This window comes from Ranitomeya variabilis, chromosome 1, assembly GCF_051348905.1.
Source record: "Ranitomeya variabilis isolate aRanVar5 chromosome 1, aRanVar5.hap1, whole genome shotgun sequence".
Classification (NCBI taxonomy): Eukaryota; Metazoa; Chordata; class Amphibia; order Anura; family Dendrobatidae; genus Ranitomeya; species Ranitomeya variabilis.
The window spans coordinates 1,100,132,414-1,100,149,956 of NC_135232.1; the positions used below are offsets into that span (position 1 = coordinate 1,100,132,414).

Consider the following 17,543-nt stretch of genomic DNA (forward strand, 5'->3'; position numbering starts at 1 on the left):
AGCCATCAAATTATGCAGCACTGTGTGTTTACAATTGCTCATTTTGCCTTTCTACCCAGTTAATTAATTATTTTCTTTTCTCTGCTCTATGTAGAAACAGGAAGTCTCTTGTCCCTGCATTTATCATTCCACTCCTCAACTACTAACTCAGCTGCTCCCTCCTCCCCTGCCAGGGACTTTTGCAGTGATGACTCATACAGGGAAAATAGACCTCCTGTTTCTACATAGAGCTTTGAAGGATTCAGCTAGTCAGTTATTAACCATGTGATGTCACAGACCTAATGGAAAACAGAAGAATTAGCTGGGTAGAAAGTAAATGAGCAATTGTAATATATTGTATTATATTACCATATAATAGAATGACTGCCATAGATCAAGAGGATAAACATTTTGATGGGAGGAGAAGTGCTTCTGTAATGACAGTTTCCAATCTTCCACAGTCCACATTTCGTACTTGTTTGCAAACTCAAACCAATGTTTCTTATGGCAATATTGAAGTCAAGGCTTCTTCACATTTTTCGGGCCACCATTCCAGACCTGTGTAATGTGCGTCACACGGTGTTTGCATGGACGTCTGTCATCTCCCTATTATGAAGTATGTGAGCCTCCTCCACTGCCGAGTTTGTTGCACCAGAACGGATAGACCTTGGGATGAGCCGAGTTGTAGACTCCGATATTTTGCCTGATGTCCACCTTTTGGCTTTTGAATGGATGGATAGACTTAATTTCGTATTCTTCCGACGGTCATGGCGCTCACATGAGATGCAGTTTGGCAATTTTCTTGACAGAGAGACTGCTATCGATGAGCTGGATTATGCTGTTTCTCTTTTCTTGAGAAAACGTCTTCATGGCTGCTCCTTGATTGGAACCAGTGACCATTTGCTTGGGAAACAACCTAATAATACATTTAGCTGTTAGGGAATGTGAGAACAGGTTGTATTTTGTAGTATTCAGGAAAAAAATATTTTTCCAGTAGGAGCAAAACAGTAACAATGCAGCGACATGACAAGAATCTGCATAAACTAATCATATGCTAAATAGTTGCAAGTCAAATTTATGTATGAGTTAGCCAAGATAATTGCCTATAACATGATGGTAGTCACTGGATCAAAGCAGTAGTGCATGGTGAGATATGGAGCGTGAAAGTCAACAGTTCAAAACATTATTACCCTTTTGCTCTACAGTGTATATATATATCTTACCAATCAGCAGATGACAGCAGATTCTAAAGAAGCATACATTGGCCTTTGTAACAGCATATGTACTTATCCAGCAGCAGATGACAGCAGTTTCTAAAGAAGCATAAATTGCCCTTTCTAACAGTATATATACCTTACCCGGAAGCAGATGACAGCAGCTCTAAGGACAAATAAATCGGCCTTTGTAACAGCATATATACCTTACCAGGCAGCAGATGATAGCAGCTTCTAAAGAAGCATACATTTCCCTTTCTAACAGCATATATACCTTACCTGGAAGCAGATGACAGCAGCTCTAAAGACACATAAATTGGCCTTTGTAACAGCATATGTATATTACCAGGCAGCAAATGATAGCAGCTTCTAAAGCAGCTGAAATTGGCCTTTGTAACAGCTTTCCAGCATGGCATTTGGAAGAGAAGGAATACAAATAAGGCAAATCATTATATCTCATAAATTCAGAACTTTGCAAAGCCTAAAATATAATTCAGTAAATGAAAAAAAAAAATGTAGTTACACTTTTAATTTTTATAGCAGATCGATAACCAGATTTCACAGTACAAACTGCATATATCAATAAGTAGATCTCTTGGACCTTACTTTGACAAGCCATGTTAAAGTGACTGTTTAATCCTTTATGAAAGTTTTCCTGTCTAATATTAAATTTATGAGTCCTGAAAAATGTCAATCCTTATGTCCTGATTGTACGGTCATCCTGACTTGAATTTTCAAAGTAAGTTCACCAGCCTTATCAGGTCTAAGATGTATCAATGTAATAATGAATATAATTATAGTGCTTTGGAACAAAGCACTATACTGTTATTCCACCGTGGTAAACTTCTTCTTATTCTTATTATTCAGTCCGCACGTAATGCGGCCCGAACCGCTAAACTCACAGACTCCAGTGAGGTGTCATTTCGAAGCCAGCGTCCCCAAGAGGTGTGCTAAGTATTTTTCGTGCCGATCGGATTTGTAGTTTTTGCGCAATTTGTGTTTGAAAAAAGTCTTTCAATGCGTTTCAATAGGGAAATTGTCCCATACGTTTATAATGGGCTGGTTTCTGAGGCAATTTCTAAAAATAACTGCCACCTGGCTGATTAGCTCATTGATATGCGCAGTCAGACACAGTTACTATGCCAACTCCTATGAAATCTACATCAGCTCACCAGGTCACAAGTTTTGTCAGATAATATCAGCTCTTAAAGTGACAGTACAGCACAATTCCAAACCACTATCCGTAGTCTTATGATTATTAGACTGTGGCCCGATTCTAACTCATCGGGTATTCTAGAATATGCATGTCCACGTAGTATATTGCACAGCCACACAGTATACAGTGCAGAGCCGTGCAGTACACAGCGCAGAGCCGCGCAGTACACAGCGCAGAGCCGCGCAGTACACAGCGCAGAGCCGCGCAGTACACAGCGCAGAGCCGCGCAGTACAAAGCGCAGAGTCGCGCAGTATAAAGCGCAGAGCCGCGCAGTACACAGCGCAGAGCCGCGCAGTACACAGCGCAGAGCCGCGCAGTACACAGCGCAGAGCCGCGCAGTACACAGCGCAGAGCCGCGCAGTATACAGCGCAGAGCCGCGCAGTACACAGCGCAGAGCCGCGCAGTACACAGCGCAGAGCCGCGCAGTACACAGCGCAGAGCCCCGCAGTACACAGCGCAGAGCCGCGCAGTACAAAGCGCAGAGCCGCGCAGTATAAAGTGCAGAGCCGCGCATTACACAGCGCAGAGCCGCGCAGTACACAGCGCAGAGCCGCGCAGTACAAAGCGGAGAGCCGCGCAGTACACAGCGCAGAGCCGCGCAGTACACAGCGCAGAGCCGCGCAGTACACAGCGCAGAGCCGCGCAGTACACAGCGCAGAGCCGCGCAGTATACAGCGCAGAGCCGCGCAGTACACAGCGTAGAGCCACGCAGTATACAGCGCAGAGCCGCGCAGTATACAGCGCAGAGCCGCGTAGTATACAGCGCAGAGCCCCGCAGTATACAGTGCAGAGCCCCGCAGTATACAGCGCAGAGCCGTGCAGTACACAGTGCAGAGCCGCGCAGTACACAGCGCAGAGCCGCGCAGTATACAGCGCAGACACACGCAGTACACAGCACGGACACGCGCAGTACACAGCGCAGAGCCGCGCAGTACACAGCGCAGAGCCGCGCAGTATACAGCGAAGAGCCACGCAGTATATAGCGCAGAGCCGCGCAGTACAAAGCGCAGAGCCGCGCAGTATACAGTGCAGAGCCGCGTAGTATACAGCGCAGAGCCGCGTAGTATACAGCGCAGAGCCACGCAGTATACAGCGCAGAGCCACGCAGTATACAGCGCAGAGCCACGTAGTTATACTGCCCAGTCACGTAGTATATTGTCCAGTCACATAGTATACTGCATATCCCTGTTAAAAAAAAAAAAAGAATTAAAATAAAAAAGTTACATACTCACCTCCTGGAGCGGCCGGTATCTGATGGTTGTTGCACCTCCTAGAGCGGCCGGTACACGATGCTTGTTGCACCTGGAGTGGCCGGTACCCGATGCTTGTTGCGCGCTCCGGTCCCAAGAGTGCATTGCGGTCTCATGAGATGATGACGTAGCGGTGTTGTGAGACAGAAAGACGGAAGTGCCCTTAGACAATTATATAGTAGATTACCCCGCTCACCAAATCGGACCCCGAGGGGCCCGGCTCACCAAATCGGACCCAGAGTGACCCCGCCCACCAAATCGGACCCAGAGTGACCCCGCCCACCAAATCGGACCCAGAGTGGCTCCGCCCACCAAATCGAACCCAGAGTGACCCCTTCCACCAAATCAAACCCAGAGTGACCCCTTCCACCAAATCGGACCCAGAGTGACCCCACCCACCAAATCGGACCCTGAGGTGCCCAGCCCACCAAATGAGACCCTGAGGTGCCCAGCCCACCAAATCGGACCGAGTGACCCCACCCACCAAATTGGTCCCTAAGGTGCCCCGCCCACCAAATCGGACCCAGAGTGGCTCCGCCCACCGAATCGGACCCAGAGTGGCCGCGCCCACAGAATCGGACCAAAAGTGACCCCGCCCACCGAATCGGACCTAGATTTACCCCGCCCACAAAATCAGACCCAGATTGACCCAACCCACCAAATCGGACCGCCTGAGGGGCACCCAAGTGTGAAAGTCTTGCAGGGGCAGCCCGGGCACCATTCCAAAGCACTATCTGTAGTTCCTTCAGGAAATACCCATCTAGTTTGTATTTTGAAATCTGGTGAGATATCTGCTTAAAAAATATTACCATAGAAATAGGTTTGTTTCCTATTTAATGGAATTAGTTGTTCCTCACTTTTTTACGTAGATCCATGACACTGATGGGTGGGGGACTTAATGCAGACAGAGGCAGGTTACTGAATGTCTTCAAAACAGGATCCATCTGTGCGGAGCCACAACAGACGGAATGACCTTTCAGATAAAACGACGTATTGTACGGTGTGTGCACAGCCCAGTCCGGACACACAGAGCGCCTCTGTCCAGTGCAATCATGTACTGGTGATTTCATAGGAGAACCAGTGAGGGAAGGATTCCAGTATAACAAGCCAAATGTATCATACATTGATAACAGGGAACGAGGAAAAATGTACTGTGTTCTACGAGAAAATCAGAATGTTGTGATATTTATCTCGTCTTTAGGCACATAGCGAGAGGGAGGGACCGCTAATTTCCACTTTCTTCCATGTAACTGTCCAAAAATATTTTACTCCTCCAAGGGCTTGAACCTGTGAACATTTGAGCATCTATAGTATATACTACAATACCGGAGTAATGCAGTATATACACAAAATAACTTTCTCCTTTGAAGCCCAGCCAAAGTAGAACATAGGGTTTAGCCATGGGGTCTACACCAGGCCCTCGACTGTCATGACTACCCATTGGCTCCCTGCTACAATGTATCCAATCGTAGAAATACTCCTTTGATGCAATCGTAATTAGCTCTAACAATGTCAGTTTAACCCATCCGATGCTGTAGTCGACAGAACACAAGATTTAAGCGGTGGAGTGTCGATGGGTTGTCTTTGCAGCCAACTGAGGTCCCCATATCTGCCATGCTTGTGCTCCAATGTGCACAATTAAAATTACACTTTTTCAATACCAATAATAAAGAATTAAAAAAAAAACATCATGTTTGATATTGTCACATTCATAAAAGTTCAAAATGTTAAAATTTCACATGATTTAACATAATTGCTTGTTTTCAGTACTCTCCTTGGAATCAAAAGCGATCAAAAAGTTCCCCAAAATGTTTTTTTTTCTTTAAAACCACTAAAACTTGCAGTTAAAAATATATCAATTTGGAAATTTGGTATTGCTGTAAATTTTGATCAAATTTCAGGATAATTTTTTACCGCTCGTTGAATTTTGTCACAAAATTAAGTTGCCATTTTTTATCTTTATTCCATCAAACAAAGAATTTTTTACTCTATTTTTTTAGTACATTATATGGTAAGTTAAATATCTACAACTCAACATCTCGACATGCAGAAAATGTGCCCATAGAAAAATAAAAGTTGTGGCTCATGGAAAACGGAAAGGAAAAGACGAAAGCGAAAATCTTGCATTCATAGTGTCAGGTCTCACATAAACCTTCACCATCAGCAGAAATGGCTCAGGGGGCACAAAGCATAAGGTGAGTTAAGGAAAAGCAGAAAGTAATAATAGCTCTTATTTACTGAGCTCCCTGCAGCCGTCAGTGCAGCGAAGCGTTAATATTCCAGCACTTACATCCTCTGGTCAAAAAATCACAGACTATCCAAAGCTGAGATGTAATAATAATAATAATATATATATATATATGTATATATCAGCCGAAAAAATAATACTACATTTTTGGTAATAATAGTGAGATAATAATTGTCACAGTGAAAGCTGAGAATATACAGAAAAATTTCAAAGATCATAAACTGTTACTAAAAACAGGAGTAGTAAACGTGTAGAGGGGGCTACATTTCACCCCCATCCTAATAGCCACTGCATCTCTATCATAGTGACCGTCACAGACCCCAGTAATAGGACAGACCCCCAGTATCCGAACAGCTGGACACCCCTTAGCAACAGTCACAGACCATAATAATAGCCATTGGCAGCAAATAATATCCTAAGAATTTTCCTTACCCATGAGAGGACCTCCAATAATTCACATATGCCCCCATAATAGCTGCACAAACACAGTAACAAATATACTGGAGCTAAATACCACTAGCAATTGTGATAACTACAGACCCATAGTAAAATGCTAGCCAGGTACCCCAAATAAAAGTGACTGCACAGACCCAATAATAACACTGTAGCCAAAGATCCCAGGTAATCAGTGCAGACACAGAACCACAGTTAAATAGTCAAATACCATTTGTAACAGTATAGCCAGGGAACTACAGTAACAGTGCAATCACAAACCCGTAGTAACAGTGTTCTTCACATACCCCAAGTAACAGTGCAGACGCATACCCACATTAAAAGTTCAGCCACAGAGCCCAAGTATCAGTGCAGCCACAGACATACAGTAAATTTAGCCACAGACCCACATTAACAGTGCAACCGCAAACCCAGATAACAGTACAGCCACTGACCCACAATAACAATGTTAGTTAAATACCCCATGTAACAGTGCAGCCACAGACAGTTACTAAGAGGTGCCAGAAGACGGCAGCGTATGATTTCTCCTACTCATGCACTGATTAGAAGCACTTCACCTTCTTATTAATCGGTATAAATTTATTTTGGCAGTGCAGAGGTTAATCTGCTCTGTTGAGAGCTCCTGGAGCATTAAGGCTCTCAGCTGTGCACTGTTAGCCATTCCCATTTCCTATATAAACTGGATCCTGGCTAGCACTCATTGTTAGAGGTAGATTTTGCTGCATGGCTGGAGGTTGTTGTTGGTTATTGTAGGAGAAGGTGTTCGGTGGCTGTTATGTGGTAATTTCCTTTCTTCTCCTACTTTGGTATAACCCCATCCTCCACTCCCTGGTGTATTGCTCTGTTATATGCGTGAGTATATTTGTATGTTTGGTATTTTTTGTTATCCCTGTTAGTATTGGCTTGTTAGTGGTTGGTGTATTATGTACACTACTACTACCCTCTTCCCTGGGTGGGGGAATGGTTCAGACTGAGGGTGGATTCAGGAGCTAAGGCAAGGTATGTGGCCCCAGTGTCTTCACCATCAGAAGTGAGCTGGGAGAGCTAGGGCGCCCCTAGTGTTAGGGACAGGGAAGGAGCTCTTGTCCTAGGACTAGCAAGGTAATACGAACAGGAGTAACGAAAAATACCAAAGATACAAATATACTCACACATATAACAGAGGAATGTACAAGGTAGTGGAGGAAGGGGTTAAACCAAAGTAGGAGAAGAAAGGGAATTATCATACACTCATTAACCCAAGCAACAGTCACAGATAAACCCACCAAATGCCTTCTCCTGTAATAACCAACAACAACCTCCAGCTAACTCTGACAATGAGTGCTAATCAGGGTCCAGATTATATAGGAAATAGGAGTGGCTAACAGGGCACAGCTGAGAACATTAATGCTCCAGGAGCTCTCAACAGAGCTGATTAACCTCTGCACTGCCAAAAGAAGTTTACACCGATTAATAAGTAGATGAAGTGCTTCTAATCAGTGCAGGAGTAGGAGAAATCATACTCTGCCGTCTTCTGGCTCCTCTCTGTCGCGATAAACACGTGACACCCACATTAACAGTGCAACCACAAACTCAGATAACAGTGCAGCCATTGACCCACAATAGCAATGTTAGTCAAATACCCCATGTAACAGTGCAGCCACAGACCCCAGAAAACAATACAAACATAGACCTACAGTAACAGTGTAGGTCACTTATCCCAATTAACAGTGCAGCCACACATTCAAATAATGGGGACTGTCACATTGCCTCCTTCAGTGGACAGAATACTTTGGCATCTCCAAGTGTGTCAGTAACTCCGGAGTGTGAATCTTGTAACCAGTGTAACTATACTTTTTCTGTCCAAAGTCGAAGATGGCCGGCTTACACATATGTCTCAGGTTGGCCACCCATTCCAGGCTTGTTAGCGGCCATTGGTCACCATTAATAGTGAACATTTTCTCTCCCTCTTCCAGTTTGCGGCTCCGACCTTGCCCAGGGAGGATTTTTTCTACGGCAGGGAGATTACATATGTACTCTGGATTATCAGAAACTCTATGGAACCAGATGCTTCAGTTGCGATCAGTTCATAGAAGGGGAGGTGGTGTCTGCACTCGGAAAAACCTACCACCCCTGCTGCTTCGTGTGCGCTATTTGCAAGTAAGTGTTCCTTTATGGTATCCTTTATGTACTGGTGATTGTACTGATGAGGACAGTTTATGGGGGCCTTCATTGTGGGAGAGGGGCACTATGCAGTCAGTTGGTTAGCACCATTACAGTACCATACAACTTCTACACAATTAGTAATTTGCCATATGTAGTGTTTAGAATTCAGCCTCCACTAATATGTATTCATTCCCTGTGTTCTAGAAGCCCGTTCCCTCCAGGCGATCGTGTGACTTTTAATGGCAAGGAGTGTGTATGCCAAAAATGTACCATCTCCCCCACTGTTGGCAACAGCAATTTCTCTATCCAGTCCCTGAGAAGTAAGTGTGTTGGTTGCTTTAAAGTATAAGAACACGATCTTACAGTGTATATACAGGTATAATCTAGAGGAAAAAACAGTACATAGATTATGTATCATTACCTCTGGTGGTGACCTACAACCCACAGCTTGGGGTGCTAACAAAACTGCTAAAAAAGTCACCATACCCTACACAAAGATGACCGGCTTAAAACAATGTTCAAAGACCCTCCATTGTTGTGCTACAGGCAACCTCCAAATTTAGGAAACATGATCATCCGAAGTTCGATATACCGAGAGGAACTTATCCAAGCAAAGGGAAAAACTGCAAAACCTGCACTCATGTAGAGAGCAAAGACAGGACACAGATTCCCAACACACAGCAGGACTGTCAGATTCCCGTGAAATTCACATGTTCCTCTTCCAATGTGGTGGGGTTCATTCTGTGCACCATATGTACTATTGGGGGTCTCTATATTGGGGAAACAGGACAGAAACTGAGGGCACGAATGAGGTCTCATCGCCACACGATTACAGGCGAAAAAAAACACATTTACTGGTGGTCAAGCATTTCTGTGGTCCAGGACTAGAGTTGAGCGAATATGTTAGGAATCAGTCGACGAATCCGAATTTGCCATATTTGATTCCCTGCACATAGGACTAAATCTGTCTGGAGGATTTATGACTTATCACAATATCTGAAGAATCTGCCCCAGAGACATTGAGGGCACCAGGCCTCTGATCTTACAGGGATATTATTAGGGAAATAACACATTCACACCACTAAGCTAATCTAATCTAATTAGGGGCTGACTTTCTAAGCTCAGTTCCTTTCTTTCTTTAAATAATGTCAATTAATAATCTTTATTTTTTTAATAATAATAATCTTTATTTTTATATATCACTAACATATTCCGCAGCGCTTTACAGTTTGCACACATTATCATCACTGTCCCTGATGGGGCTCACAATCTAAATTCCCTATCAGGATGTCTTTGGAATGTGGGAGGAAACCGAAGAACCCGGAGGAAACCCGCAAACACGGGGAGAACATACAAACTCCTTGCAGATGTTGTCCTTGGTGGGGTTTGAACCCAGGACCCCAAGGCTGCTGTGCTAACGACTGAGCCCCCGTGCTGCCCCATTTCACTATTCCATGCCTCTGCTCTATTCCTGTATATATTTGTGTTTTTTCAGATACTTTGTTATACTATGCCTGAGGAAAAGACCTAAGCAGTCTTGAAAGCTTGCTTTGTAACCTCATTTATTATTATTTTTTAAATCATTAAAAGGTATCATAACTACAGGATTATTTTATTTTTGCTACTGAGAACAATATTTCTACTGGTTAACATGGTACCAAAACCGTTTTTTCTTTCAGGATCAGTAATGTAATGTATGTACACAGTGACTGCACCAGCAGAATAGTGAGTGCTTCTCCGGAGTATAATACAGGATGTAACTCAGGATCAGTAATGTAATGTATGTACACAGTGATTGCACCAGCAGAATAGTGAGTGCAGCTCTGGGGTATAATACAGGATGTAACTCAGGATCAGTAATGTATGTACACAGTGACTGCACCAGCAGAATAGTGAGTGCAGCTCCGGGGTATAATACAGGATGTAACTCAGGATCAGTAATGTAATGTATGTACACAGTGACTGCACCAGCAGAATAGTGAGTGCAGCTCTAGAGTATAATATAGGATGTACAGTAAGTCAGGATCAGTATAGGATAAGTAATGTATGTACACAGTGATTGCACCAGCAGAATAGTGAGTGCAGCTCTGGAGTATAATATAGAATGGAACTCAGGATAAGTAATGTAATGTATGTACACAGTGACTCCACCAGCAGAATAGTGAGTGCAGCTCTGGAGTATAATACAGGATGTAACTCAGGATCAGTATGGGATCAGTAATGTATGTACCCAGTGAGTGCAGCTCTGGATTTTTGGTTCCGGCGGGTTCAGATGAACAGTTAAAAAAAAGTCTGGGTTTGGGTACCCAGAACTGAACCCAAACCTGGACCTCATTCACTTAAGTGTGGGCCCAAACATCCAGTGTTTGCCACGCTGTCATGTGCATGGCAGCACAGCAAACACTGCTTGCGACAAAAACATTACTGCTGGTCAGACAACCGCGATTCCCATGCTGTCAAATGATAGCTTGAGCCCTCAGCTGTGATTGGAGGTAGAAAGTTTACCTCTGGTCACTGGCGTCAACTGATGGCACTGCTGCTCCCATCAGCCTATGCCTGCTGCCGCTAATAACAGCGAGAGCAGATGTGCTCTAAATAAATAATTAGGAAAAAAAAAAACAGCGTGGGTTCTCCTGTATTTTTGATAACCAGCCAGGCAAAACTGACAGCTGGGGGCTGCAACCCTCAGCTCTAGCATTAGCAAGGTTGGTTGTCTAGAATTGAGGGGTCCAAAAGCTGTTTTTTTTTTTTTTAATTAGTTAAATAAATCATTTTAAAAAACGGCGACAGGCTTGGGGCTGATGTTAATAGGCTGGTAAGCTCCATGGTTATTGACCCCTTGCCAACATAATAGGTCCAGCTCACAGCTGTTTACTTTCCCTTGGCTGGTTTCTAAAAATAGGGGGGACTCTCAAAAATGATGTGGGGTCCCCTCTACTTTTAATAACCAGCCAAAGTATTATTGGCATGGCTGTGATGGAGCCAAGATGTGCCCACAGCCTTAAGACTTGTTGATTTGCTGTGTTGCAGCCTTTTAACAAGCTTTCTTAGGCTGCCAAACCCGAACAGTAACATGGACATACAGTAAGAAGTCGGTGTTCGGGGTTCAGCACCGTACACTAGGTGTCCAGTACGAACTCCAATCTTTACTGTTCAAGTTTGCTCATCCCTGCCTGTAACGTTCTTCCACTACCAAATTTCCCAATCCATGACTTTATGCACCTTGCTTTGTGATTTGGAGCACAATCATGGGAAACTGAAAAAAGACAAACATTTCTTAATTACTCCTTTATAAATTTTAGATTCCATAGAATATTAAAAGAACATTGGCTACAAAGGTGAAAATAGCCTTTGACTTAGTAAACTGCACCTAATTAGCATAGCTCCACCACATCAGAAAAAAATTGCATTGGATATGTCTGTCCCATATGCAACTATACTCATCATTGTAATTAAAAGCCTTTGCATCACCACCTAATGGAAAAAAGTAGTACTGCAGCATTATTTTATTTTTTTTTTGCAATAATTATTAATTAGGAAAAAATAAAAACCTGGCGCCCCTGTACAAGAAGTACTTCCAAATCATAACTTATATTTAAAATCTTATCATAAAGTAAGACAACTGTAGTACTTGTTGAATTATAGCACATCTTTACACTAGCCTCTTACTTATATTTAGCTTGGTGTAGTTTATGGAGCTTCTGTAAGTGGATACAGGGAACAAATGTTTGGTGCGTGCTGAGAAGCAGATGTGGAGTGAACTCAGAGCACAGTGGGTGGTTCACAGCAGAAGTCGTTAAATCTTACATGCAGAGGCCACAGAGCCAGGGATGACTTGGTAAATACATAAAGTTAGAGAAGGACGCGAACTGTACACTGGGTGACACACTGTTCTGCAAATCTGGCAGTTAATACAGCTGTCAGTTCTGTTCTTAATCCAGATTGTCTACAAGCCATTTCCAAAACTTTAAAGAGTATGTTCACACTACTACTACTTCCACAGCCACCCACACAGACGGACATGCGCTAGACCTCATCTTCACACGCCTCCGTTCCTTATCTAATCTCACAGCCTCTCCCTTCCCCCTATCTGACCACCATCTACTCACCTTCTCATCCTTGTCCTCCTCACCCGCACTCCATGTCCAGCCACTACCACATCCTCCCAGAAACCTCGCACACCTAGACATTCACAGACTCTTAGACTCTCTCCTACCTCTGTCCTCCATATCTTCACTCCACGACACGGACAGCGCCACCGCTTTCTATAACTCCACCCTCACATCAGCCATAGACTCAGTCGCCCCTCTCATGCATAGCAAAGTGTGACAAATCAATAGGCAACCCTGGCATAACAACCTCACCAAAAAACTCCAACAAGCATCCAGGGTCGCGGAGCGGCGTTGGAAAAAAACACACCTGCCTGACGACTTCACTGCTTTCAAACAAGCTACACTTGCCTTCATACTAGCACTCACCTCTGCTAAACAGACATATTTCAGTAACCTTGTATCTTCACTATCCTACAACCCAAAACAACTGTTCAGCACATTTACCTCCCTCCTCCGCCCACCACTGCCACCTCTAACTCCCCTCATCTCTTCTGAGGACTTTGCCACCTACTTCAAAAACAAGATCGACCAAACAAGGCAAACCCTTACTGTTCCACTACCCCAACCACTCCATATACCAGACCTCTGCCCTTCCCTAATAACCTCCCTCTCCAACATCACTGAAGGAGAGCTTACTCGCCTCCTTTCCAAATCAATAATAATAATAATAATAATAATAATAATATATCATATGCCATTCATAAATAGAAAAGAAAGTTTGTAAATAAATTGTTTTGCTTATCCTGTATTATACTCCAGAGCTGCACTCACTATTCTGCTGTTGCAGTCACTCTGTACATACATTATATAACTTATTCTGCACTGGTCCTGAGTTACATCCTGTATTATACTCCAGAGCTGCACTCTCTATTCTGCTGGTGCAGTCACTGTGTACATACATTACATTCCTTATCCTGTACTGATCCTGAGTTACATCCTGTATTATACTCCAGAGCTGCACTCACTATTCTGCTGATGCAGTCACTGTGTACATACATTACATTCCTTATCCTGTACTGATCCTGAGTTACATCCTGTATTATACTCCAGAGCTGCACTCACTATTCTGCTGATGCAGTCACTGTGTACATACATTACATTACTGATCCTGTACTGATCCTGAGTTACATCCTGTATTATACCCCAGAGCTGCACTCACTATTCTGCTGGTGCAGTCACAGTGTACATACATTACATTACTGATCCTGAGTTACATCCTGTATTATACTCCAGAGCTGCACTCACTATTCTGCTGGTGCAGTCACTGTGTACATACATTATATTACTTATCCTGTACTGATCCTGAGTTACATCCTGCATTATACTCCAGAGCTGCACTCACTATTCTGCTGATGCAGTCACTGTGTACATACATTATATTACTGATCCTGTACTGATCCTGAGTTACATCCTGCATTATACTCCAGAGCTGCACTCACTATTCTGCTGGTGCAGTCACTGTGTACATACATTATATTACTGATCCTGTACTGATCCTGAGTTACATCCTGTATTATACTCCAGAGCTGCACTCACTATTCTGCTGATGCAGTCACTGTGTACATACATTACATTACTGATCCTGTACTGATCCTGAGTTACATCCTGTATTATACCCCAGAGCTGCACTCACTATTCTGCTGGTGCAGTCACAGTGTACATACATTACATTACTGATCCTGAGTTACATCCTGTATTATACTCCAGAGCTGCACTCACTATTCTGCTGGTGCAGTCACTGTGTACATACATTATATTACTTATCCTGTACTGATCCTGAGTTACATCCTGCATTATACTCCAGAGCTGCACTCACTATTCTGCTGATGCAGTCACTGTGTACATACATTATATTACTGATCCTGTACTGATCCTGAGTTACATCCTGCATTATATTCCAGAGCTGCACTCCCTATTCTGCTGGTGCAGTCACAGTGTACATACTGTACATTACATTACTGATCCTGAGTTACATCCTGTATTATACTCCAGAGCTGCACTCACTATTCTGCTGGTGCAGTCACTGTGTACATACATTATATTACTTATCCTGTACTGATCCTGAGTTACATCCTGCATTATACTCCAGAGCTGCACTCACTATTCTGCTGATGCAGTCACTGTGTACATACATTATATTACTGATCCTGTACTGATCCTGAGTTACATCCTGCATTATATTCCAGAGCTGCACTCCCTATTCTGCTGGTGCAGTCACAGTGTACATACTGTACATTACATTACTGATCCTGAGTTACATCCTGTATTATACTCCAGAGCTGCACTCACTATTCTGCTGGTGCAATCACTGTGTACATACATTACATTACTGATCCTGTACTGATCCTGAGTTACATCCTGTATTATACCCCAGAGCTGCACTCACTATTCTGCTGGTGGAGTCACTGTGTACATACATTACTGATCCTGAGTTACATCCTGTATTATACCCCAGAGCTGCACTCACTATTCTGCTGGTGCAGTCACTGTGTACATACATTACTGATCCTGAGTTACATCCTGTAGATCTTTTATTATAAAAATGAAAAACATAACAACAATAATAGCAGAAAACATAACAAAAATATTAGCCAGAAAATAATCAGTATACTGAACACCGGTCCAGCCGCTCATTCTCTCCTCTCACACATATTATACAGTATATACAGAATAATAACTACTTTGACCTTCTGGTCCGGTCACCAAACAAAATAATAATAACAAATAAAATAAACAATGGCAAACAAAAACTATATACATGAACTTTTTTTTTTTTAGTTTTAAATAAAATAACTACAAATTAAACAAATAGCTTAGTATTGTATATATCCTCCATTCCCAACCCCCCGCACTGACCTGAGAGCTGGTCCTGCGTCTCATGCCTCAGTCCATGTCCAACGTCCATAGGCCAGATCAGGCAGTGCCAGTTTTTTCCCCAAACAACCCAGTGTCCCATAGTCCCACAAGATAATCCCACCTGCCCCCTTTTCCCACCACCCAACCTAAGACCTACACCCAAATCTATATCCCCATATACAATATATACAATATATACAGCATCACACACCACAATAATCACAACTCACGAAGCCCAAGTTCGGCGCCTGCAGCCCTACATCACTGTATAATCAAACAAAACAAAAATCTACAGTGTCAGCAGCAGCCCACCACCAGGAAAGGAGATGACCAGACTAGGGCACACTAAAAGAAAAGCCCCTCCAGAGGAGTGCAGCCCTCCGTGCGCCCAGTCTCCCATACTCCAGAGAGCGCACCTTCACCAGGTCACCGAGTATGGTCCTAAACACATCGTCCACTGGGAGGATTTTTCGTTGCGTCGATACTAAGCATCGTGCGTTCCACGTGTGATACCTAACCACTGCGCTAACTAGAAATAAGGTGCAGCGGTCCCGACCACCCAGGTCTCCGAATGCTCCATTGGCCCATTCCGCATAGGAGAGACCGGCCAGCCGAGACCAGCCAATGAAGGCGCCCACCCTTTTGTACACCTCTGTGTTGAAGGGACAATGAAGCAGGAAGTGGTCCATGCTTTCCAGCAAGGTACCACAATGCTCCCGAGGACAATTCCTGTCCTCAGAGCTCCTACACTTCAGATTGTCCCTCACACACAGTTTCCCATGGAAGCAACGCCAAGCCAAGTCCCAAAACTTCGAGGGGATCCTGATAGAATTCAAAAGATGCAAACCCACCCCAAGATCCCGACTTGGGCAGTCCCTGAGCGCCAGAGGCCTCTGGAAATGGGTCAACAGAACCCTACTGTCAAGTAGTTTCCTTGGCAGAGTCCTGATCTCCCACATTCCCAGACCCCACCGACGAATTACCTTCAGAACCAAGGTAGCGTAAGCCGGAAGATGTCCATGCGGTGTGCGAAGATCCTTCACTTGCCCTCCTGTCTCCCATTCCTGGAAGAAAGGCTGAAACCATCCCCTACAGGAGAATACCCACGGAGGAGCCCTCTCTTTCCAGAGGTTTGCGATATTGATCTTAATGAAGGTATCCACAAGGAATACCACAGGGTTGACCATACCCAACCCTCCTAGTCTCCTCGTACGGTAAGTAACCTCCCTCTTGACCAGGTTCAGTCTATTCCCCCATAACAGTTGGAAGAACAAACTGTAGACCCGAGTCCAGAGAGATTCCGGCAAGATGCACACACTGCCCAGATAAATCAGTAAAGGGAGCAGGTAAGTTTTGATCAGGTTTACCCTTTCCCTTAGGGTCAAAGACCAACCCTTCCATTGGTTCACCTTCTGAGTGGCGATCTCTAGCCTGCTATCCCAATTTTGTTTGGGGTAATCCCCCTGGCCAAATTCGATGCCAAGGACTTTTGCAGAGACTTTGGGTCCTGGAAGGGTGTCCGGGAGATCAAAACCAGGATCTCCTCCTCCCAGCCAGAGACTCTCACACTTATCTCGGTTGATCTTGGACCCGGATGCCTCCGAGTAGCGATCTACCTCTGACATCAGCCACCCTGCCTCCTTGTGAGAGGAAGCAAACACAGTGACATCATCGGCATACGCCACCACCCTCAGAGTGGCTTCCGGTGCTGCCTGATCCATCCCGATCCCGGCCAACGGTCCACGCTCCACCCTCCTAAGAAGAGGGTCAATCGCAAACACGTACAGCAGCGGGCTCAAGGGACAACCCTGGCGAACACCGGACCCAACCTCAAAAGAGCTACCAATCCAACCATTCACAAGCGGGAAACTCTCTGCCCCACTGTACAAGGTCTTAAGCCAATCAACAAACCCCCCCGGCAGGCCATATCTCAGAAGGACGGACCAGAGGTACTCGTGATTAACCCGTTCAAACGCTTTTGCCTGGTCCAGTGACAGCATGTACCCCTTCCAGTGACCAGCCCTACCCTGCTCCACTGCCTCTCGGACACAGAGCACAGCACTAAATG

The 17,543-nt window shown here is 44.3% G+C and overlaps 1 protein-coding gene across 3 annotated transcripts in view; it reads left to right on the forward strand.

Moving 5' to 3' along the window:
- The window catches only part of ABLIM2 (actin binding LIM protein family member 2), a 200,883-nt gene that overhangs the window by 90,430 nt on the left and 92,910 nt on the right, over positions 1-17,543 (forward strand). For all 3 annotated transcript variants that reach the window (XR_013220102.1, XR_013220101.1, XM_077280086.1), the window contains exons 3-4: positions 8,318-8,501; positions 8,712-8,827. Coding sequence is in view for 1 of the 3 variants with exons in the window: in XM_077280086.1 (XP_077136201.1) it covers positions 8,318-8,501; positions 8,712-8,827 (300 nt within the window). In the remaining 2 variants the exon portion in view is untranslated. The remainder of the gene's footprint in view (positions 1-8,317; positions 8,502-8,711; positions 8,828-17,543) is intronic.